Raw genomic sequence first — 7,697 nt, forward strand, 5'->3', positions numbered from 1 at the left:
TCCGTCCTGGCAGCAGAGACGCACCAAATCAGCCACTGCGCTTAAACAAGAGTTTAAACTTTGGCGTTTACGAGCGATTTTAAGGAATTAACCATCCAATCGGAAAACTTTAAAAAGCGGATACATACACAAACGCAAGAGCTCCACGGATCTTCTTTAGTGTGTCTGATATCAACAGATGACAAGCACAAACACCTGAAGCTCCTTTACTACAGATAATCCACTAAAATAATGGATAATTCTGCTTGAAATGTTGTGTTTGTGCCTTCAACCGCATCTGGGAGAAACAGCGTGCAGTTTTTCATTTTCATTTTATTTTTTTGTTGCTTTTTTTGCTTTACCTACTTTGTTGCACTTTAGTATCATGCAGTAACACACTGACACAGTGATTGATGTATGTCGTCATGAAAGAGAGACCCTCCCCTCCAAATCCGAACACAAGTGGTCACACAAGACGCATCGTAATACCAGGTGGAAACGGGGCCAATGTAAACTTCAAACTTGACCTCACTTCATGCAGATAGTAAAAAATCTGTCTGCTTGGCTGAAAAGTTGTCGTATTAATAGTAGCAAAATTTGGACTTTGTCTGTCTGACATTTGAGTCAGTTGATTGGTCAGGCCGAGGAGAGCAGCTCCAATCACTCTAGTTGGGGTACTTTTCAGCCGCAAAGACCAGGTGTTGTTTCACGGAGTAGATTTTGGCTTAATTAGGCCTTTTGATTGGGTAATTGTGTACTGCTAAGGAAGAGACAAGTAAGTGAGTCTGGGACCTTATGAAGACGTAAATGAGTTGGTTTGGAAAAACTGCACCAATGAAACAATTCATCCACTATTGATTGATTTTATATATCGAACATTTGAAAATCATTCACAACGGGGCTGCTGACCAGATTGCTTTTCCTCCTCGCATGTATTTGTGTTTCCAGTCCTAAGGATCTTACAGATTCTGTAACTGTTGTTTCCTGTTTGTCTTGTATACATGCTATATACATGGTAATTTTTACGTTGTAGATGGAACATCAGGGATTGAAAGAGTGTTTTATTATGTCAAAGTGTTGAAAATGCTTCACGCAAGGACAAACAAACCAAAAAAATCATTTACTCCTATGAAGACAACTTCTACGCAGTATAACCATTGCAACAGCAATCGTGTCTCCAGTACAGTGGGTCGCATGGGTTGCAAGTCTGTTCTGATATAGCCATGGACAGCAGGGGAAAAATAATGCTAAAGTGCAATTTATAAAATGCAACAAACCATAGAATTATGCATAGTTAGGATAGCAAATTAAATATGCTTATCAACTTTTAAAAGGCAGGAGAAGACATTTCCCATATCTTTTGTTGTTGTTCAATCATTCTGGTGCAAATTGATCTGTTGCTTCAAAGAAGCTAGCCAGATTAGGCAGATGCCAATGTGGGTAGATTGTGTGGCATGCCCTCATTCTCAAAAAACTATGAACAAATCTTTGCTTGGTAAAAGCAAATATGTCCCAGACTACTTCAAAAACTGGTTCACTTGCAACAAAGGTAAACATGGTTTGTGCCAACCACATTTTTTGTGGTGAATTATTGGGTGCCAATTGAAATTCAACAGACGCTTAAAAACTAAACACTCAAACTAGAAAGACAAGCTGTTTTTTTTGTGCCATAATTTTTATTACAACAACAAAAATGATAATTTTTTTTAAAAAGAAGCAAAAATCGTGGTTACAGTAAGGATTTTACAATGGAAGTGAATGGGGCCAGTCCATAAACATTAAAATACACACTTTTTAAATAGTATAGCCATATGATTGAAATATTATACATTTTAACATGATTTTAGTGTGAAAAAATAAGAGATTTACAAATGTTACAGCGAGGTACCAGATTACATGGTTTACTGGTGTTATGTCGTCATTACAGCAAAGTTGTAATATTGGACGTAACTTAACACAGATAAGGTTAGTAAACAATATTTATCACACTGTAATGTTCACGTCTTGTGGCTATACAAACAGTGTGTATTTTAATCTTTATGGACTGGCCCATTCACTTCTATTGTAAGTACCTTACTTAAACAGCCATTTTTATTTTTATTTTCCTTAATATTTTAATTTTGTGGTAATGAACATTATGCTTCAAAAGCTTAACTTGTTTTGAACCTAGAGCATCCCTCTAATAATTTTGAATTCTGTTGGGCATATGTAGTTCACGATTTAATGTTAGATTTTAAGGACATTTTGTGACCTTTTGTACAATAAACAAGTCTGGTACTGTGTTGGGCCGCCACTTGATGTCCAGTATAAAATCTGGGTCCTGAAACAAAATCAGCTGAGAACCAACAGCTCAATTGTGTCTTGTTTTGGTGTGTTTTCTGCAGATGGAATGTGGTGGGCATCCAGGGCTCTCTAATGAGCTACTTCACAGAGCCAATCTACTTCTCCAGCATCATTCTGGGCAGCCTGTACCATGCTGATCATCTCTCGCGAGCCATGTACCAGCGGATTGCTGACATTGAAGACCTGCCCCAGCAATTCTCCCTTAACCGCCCCCTGCTCAGCGGTAAGAGCTCACATTTTCACTTCTAAATCATTGAAAATGGCAGCCGTGTCAAATTATATTAGCATTTACTAGACGGAGTGTTTTCCCCCCACTCACCTTCAATTTCCTAGTCGGTTGATGAATTACTCGAATTAAGTTTGGCCTCTATCTCCCCATCGTACACTGGTGGCCTGCCTCAGTAATTTAAAGTTTGCCCCATATGCCCCAGTGGGATTTCTCATATTGTCAGTTTTTTTTTTTTTTTTTTTCGTATAGAGAAAGCAAAAAAATTATCAGCTCAGTCTATAGACAATTCAATTAAAGGGATAGTTCACCCAAAAATGTAAATTGTCTCATTGTTGAGCACATTTACATGCACACCAATACACTGATTACTCCCAAAAAATCAGCTTATTTAAAAATCGGACAAAGCAAGGAAATCGTGTTAACATGAGATGTGAAATAATCGTGTTATTCTCTGCTTTTGATGTCAAACCGTGAAGAGACATGCGCCCAACACGTGTGCACATTGGATAAGCTGGTGAGAACACCGATAAATGCCATGCGAAATCGGTGTAATGAGCAAAAATCTTCCCATGTCGACCGGTTTATTCTTACACCGTTTATGACCTTACACTGATAAAAGAATGCCGTTTATTGCGTTTACACACCTTGTCGGCTCATTAAGCATAATCGGTGTAAGAACGTGCATGTAAACACACTCATTTACTCACTCTCATGCCATCAGAGATGCGTATGACTTTCTTCTGTTGAACACAAAGATTTTTATATGAATATTTCAGATCTGTAGGTCCTCACAATGTAAGTGAATGGTGGTCAGAGCTTTGAAGGTCCAAAAAGCACATAAATGCAGCATAAAAGTAAACCATATGACTCCAGTGTTTTAATCAATGTCTTCTGAAGCGATATGGTAGGTGTGGGTGAGAAACAGATTAATATTTAAGTCCTTTTGTAAGTCCTTTTTTACTATAAATCTCCACTTTCACTTTCTTTTGTTTTTGCCGATTCGCATTCTTTGTGCAGGGAGGAAAATGTATACTAAAAAAGGACCTAAAATATTGATCTTTTTCTCACCCACACCTATCATATCGCTTTCAGAAGACATTGATTAAAACCACTGGAGTCTTATGGATTACTTTTATATTGCTTTTATGTGCTTTTTGGAGCTTCAAAGTTCTGGCCACCATTCACTTGCATTGTATGGACCTACAGAGCTGAGATATTCTTCTAAAAATCCTTGTTTGTGTTCAGCAAAGAAGGAAAGTCATACACATCTGGGATGACATGAGGGTGAGTAAATGGTGAGAATTTTCATTTTTTGGATTAACTATCCCTTTAATTACTTGAATTTCAGAATGTTTTCTGGAAAACAGCTGTGTTTGGAGAAGTATTTACAATTAATGAAGTTTATAACCTTTTTATACTTTGCTATATGGTCCTTGTCCTGCATCATGTGAAGTATACTGCACAGCTTTTGCACTGGGTTACATCAGATTCCCATAAGAACATGCTTTTTAAAGGTGTTCTGCTTAAAAATTCCATTTAATTAGTAGGTTGAAACATAAAACCTTTGTTGTACTCCACCTGTGCTTCATAATTCTACCTGAAAATTTGCTCAGAGACTGACATGTGTGTAAATGATCTGAAATGATCTTTATTTGTATTTTTTTCCTTTGTTAAATTAGTAATGAATGGAGCAATAAGCCATTTATGTTTTGTGTCATTTCAAGGGCCATTCACACAAAACATGTTTTTCTGTCCGTCTGCACTTTTTTATTTGTTTTTCTATGTAAATTTGCTCTAGATGGATATGTTTGAACGCTGCGCAGTTTCACTTTTTTTTTTTCAGTGTCTTGTGCAAGAGTGCCACATTTTTTTTAGATGCTGTAGCAAGATGAAAAGGACTTCTACTTGTAAAATCATGTCTAAAGACACTTGTGTTCTGTTCCATTTGTTGTATACCATATAGCTTTTTTATAGACGCAAGGACATGTTTGGTATGAACGGCCCCTTAGACTGGTTTATATGATCACTGATCAGTCCACAAAACAGCAGTGAAAAAACATCATTATGTCAGTCAACAAATATTCAGCATTAAAGGGATCGTTCACCCAAAAGTGAAAATTCTCTCATCATTTACTCACCCTTATGCCATCCCAGATGTGTGACTTTATTTCTTCTGCTGAACACAAAGATTTTTAGAATAATATTTCAGCTCTATAGGTCCTTACACTGCAAGTGAATGGTGACCAAAACTTTGAGGCTCCAAAAAGCACATAAAGGCAGCATGAAAGTAATTCATAAGACATATGAACATTAATCCATGTCATATGAAGTGATCCAGTCGGTTTTGGATGAGAACAGATGTAACTCCTTTTTCACTGTAAATCTTGACATCCACACGTTTTCTTGGTGATCATGATTTCAAGCTCAATTACACTTCCTAGCGCCATCTAGTGCTCTTTGCATGCATCAAGCACTAGTAAGTGTAATCGAGCTTGAAATCATGATCATGCTTACAGACTGCAATGACAAGATGTACAGTGAAAAGGGTGATACATTTTGGTCTCTTCTCACCTAAAACCAATTGGATCGCTTCAGAAGACATGGATTAAACCACTGGAGTCTTATGGATTACTTATGTGCTTTATGGAGCTTAAAAAATTTGGTCACAATTAATTTGCATTGTATGGACCTACAGAGTAGCAAAAGGCTGTCTCTTGATTTGCCTTTCCACTGTGGTTTTTGTTTGCAGGAATCAGTAACGCTGAGGCACGGCAGCCAGGAAAGGCTCCCAACTTCAGTGTGAACTGGGCTGTGGGAGACCAGGCTCTAGAAGTCATCAATGCCACCACAGGCAAGGATGACATGGGTAGACCCTCTCGTCTCTGTAAGCACGCCCTATACAGCCGCTGGGTTCGGCTGTACTCTAAGGTACGGCTCTCACCTTTTTTATATGATAAAATGCATTACATTGAAACTTTTTGCTTGTGCACCAGGACTGTGCCTATAATGCCTAAAAGTAGGCAGCTCGCTAGGTTTCATCCAAACATGAAAATTCTATCATCATTAACACAACCTCAAGTTGTTCCAACCCCTATGACTTTCTTTCTTCAGTGGAACATAAAAGGAGATGTTAGGCAGAATCTTAGCCTCAGTCACCATTCACTTTCATTGCATCTTTTATAATGAAAGTGAATGGTGACTGAGGCTAACATTCTGCCTAACATCTCCTTTTATGTTCCATGGAAGGATAAAAAAAAAAGTCAGATGGGGTTGGAACAACTTGAGGGTGAGTAAATGATGATAGAATTTTCATGTTTGGATGAACCATCCATTTAAAGTTTTTATTAAAATCTAGCGAGCTTTTAGGCATTATAGGCACACTCCCAGCGCATAAGCAAACAGTTAGTGAGTAAATTAAAAGTGTCACCTCTCATTTTCCCTCTCCGCAGCTGTTGTCAACTCTTCGGATCAAAGTGGCCAAGCCCAGTTCATACCACGAAGCCAAACAAGCAGCAGTGGAGTACCACACAGCGAAGCAAACGCTCATCAAGGCCTTTCACAAAGCAGGCCTGGGCGCCTGGGTGAAAAAGCCCATAGAACAGGACCAGTTCTCCCTGAACTCTTGAAGAGGGACCAAAACAAAGACCAGGACATGACAACAACCAGCTGTTAATATTTCACTTGATGTGTGGGTGTGTGTGTGTGATTGTGTTTGTTCTCAGACAAACCAAGAGCCCTTTAGTGTCTCATTTTGCTCTCTCTTTGTGTGCAATCATAAATTTGCATTTTAATTTTAATGTAGAAGCAGATTGTCATGTAAATGATTGTTTGTTTTGAAGTTAGCGGCATTAGCCTACAGCAGATAACAGGAAGTAATGTCATTTGTAACTGGAAAAAAATTAATTTTTTACATTTCTGTTTGTTTTTTGTTTTGTTTTATTTTGGGGTTTCGTTTTTTATTTTAGTTTTGTTTGGTTTTTATTTTGTTCGGGTTTTTTTTTTTAATCTTATATATATATATATATATATATATATATATATATATATATATATATATATATATATATAGTTTTGTTTTTATTATGTTCTGTTTTGGTTTCTTAAAATTTTTTTTTTTTTTAAATTTTTTTTTTTTTTTGAGAGGGTTGTTCTGACAAAACCTTGATGCCATTAATGTGCATGCATATGGCTTCAGGTCGACCACACATCTGTGCACGGGTTTCCTGGTCCAGCCTACCCTAATGCTGGCTCACCTTTGTTGAGCATGGTTCTCTTTAATATGCAAATCATATGCATATTTTTATTTTTTATTCCATTTCCTCCAGATCTTAGAGAGGGAATCATTTAGATAATAAATACACGGCATGGTCCCTTTAGCTAGAAACTAAACTTTTGTCAGGACTCGTAGGCTTTAGTGTAGATTTAGCATAACATGTCTTTATAGTCAGAATAGATTTCAGATTTTAATTTAACTTCAGAGGGAAACATGAATTTGCATATGGTTTCTTGAGAGCTTGGAAATATATACTGTATCCCCAACTGGTCTTATTTTGAATTGGATGATGGAATAGTCCTTTTATGGATGCAACCAAAGTGCACTGATAAATTATATAAAATATATATAAATTTCTCAGAGGTCTGAAATGCATTTTCGTATTGTGTAAGGCACATCGCTTTGATTCAGGCCTTGCTCAAAGCCCTTTATCTGGGCATAGTGCTTCACTAGCCAATTAAAATGAAAAATTTTAGAAGCCCCTACTTTTTTAGTTTTTACACTGTTTTGACCAATAAGCTGCATGGACTCCAACTTACCACACAAATGGCAGGTTCCTGTTAGTGTGATTCAGATACACTTGTGTTAAATGAATAGTTCACCTGTACTTCATCGTCCACATTCTTCCAGAAACTTTAAAGAATCTTAATGCAGCTCTTTTTCTATACAAGGACAGTTCACCGTGACTATGACTGTCAAGCTCCAAATATGACCAAAAACACCATCAAAGCACCTTAAAAAAGTTTTTTTTTAACTTGTGCGCTATATTTCAAGTCTTCTGAAGCCGTACAGTGGCTTTGCGTGAGGAATTGACCAACATTTAAATAGCTATTCACTGATAATCTTTCCCTCCGCAAAAGCTCTGAAATCTCA

At 37.2% G+C, this 7,697-nt stretch overlaps 1 protein-coding gene across 3 annotated transcripts in view; it reads left to right on the forward strand.

Moving 5' to 3' along the window:
* The window catches only part of LOC127447376 (double-stranded RNA-specific editase 1-like), a 216,039-nt gene extending 209,500 nt beyond the window's left edge, over positions 1 to 6,539 (forward strand). For all 3 annotated transcript variants that reach the window (XM_051709208.1, XM_051709211.1, XM_051709209.1), the window contains exons 10-12: positions 2,364 to 2,545; positions 5,301 to 5,479; positions 6,001 to 6,539. In XM_051709208.1, the coding sequence (XP_051565168.1) occupies positions 2,364 to 2,545; positions 5,301 to 5,479; positions 6,001 to 6,177 (538 nt within the window). In that variant the 3' untranslated portion in view covers positions 6,178 to 6,539. The remainder of the gene's footprint in view (positions 1 to 2,363; positions 2,546 to 5,300; positions 5,480 to 6,000) is intronic.
* Positions 6,540 to 7,697: the final 1,158 nt, after the last annotated feature.

The sequence above is a fragment of the Myxocyprinus asiaticus genome, chromosome 10 (assembly GCF_019703515.2).
Source record: "Myxocyprinus asiaticus isolate MX2 ecotype Aquarium Trade chromosome 10, UBuf_Myxa_2, whole genome shotgun sequence".
Lineage (NCBI taxonomy): Eukaryota > Metazoa > Chordata > Actinopteri > Cypriniformes > Catostomidae > Myxocyprinus > Myxocyprinus asiaticus.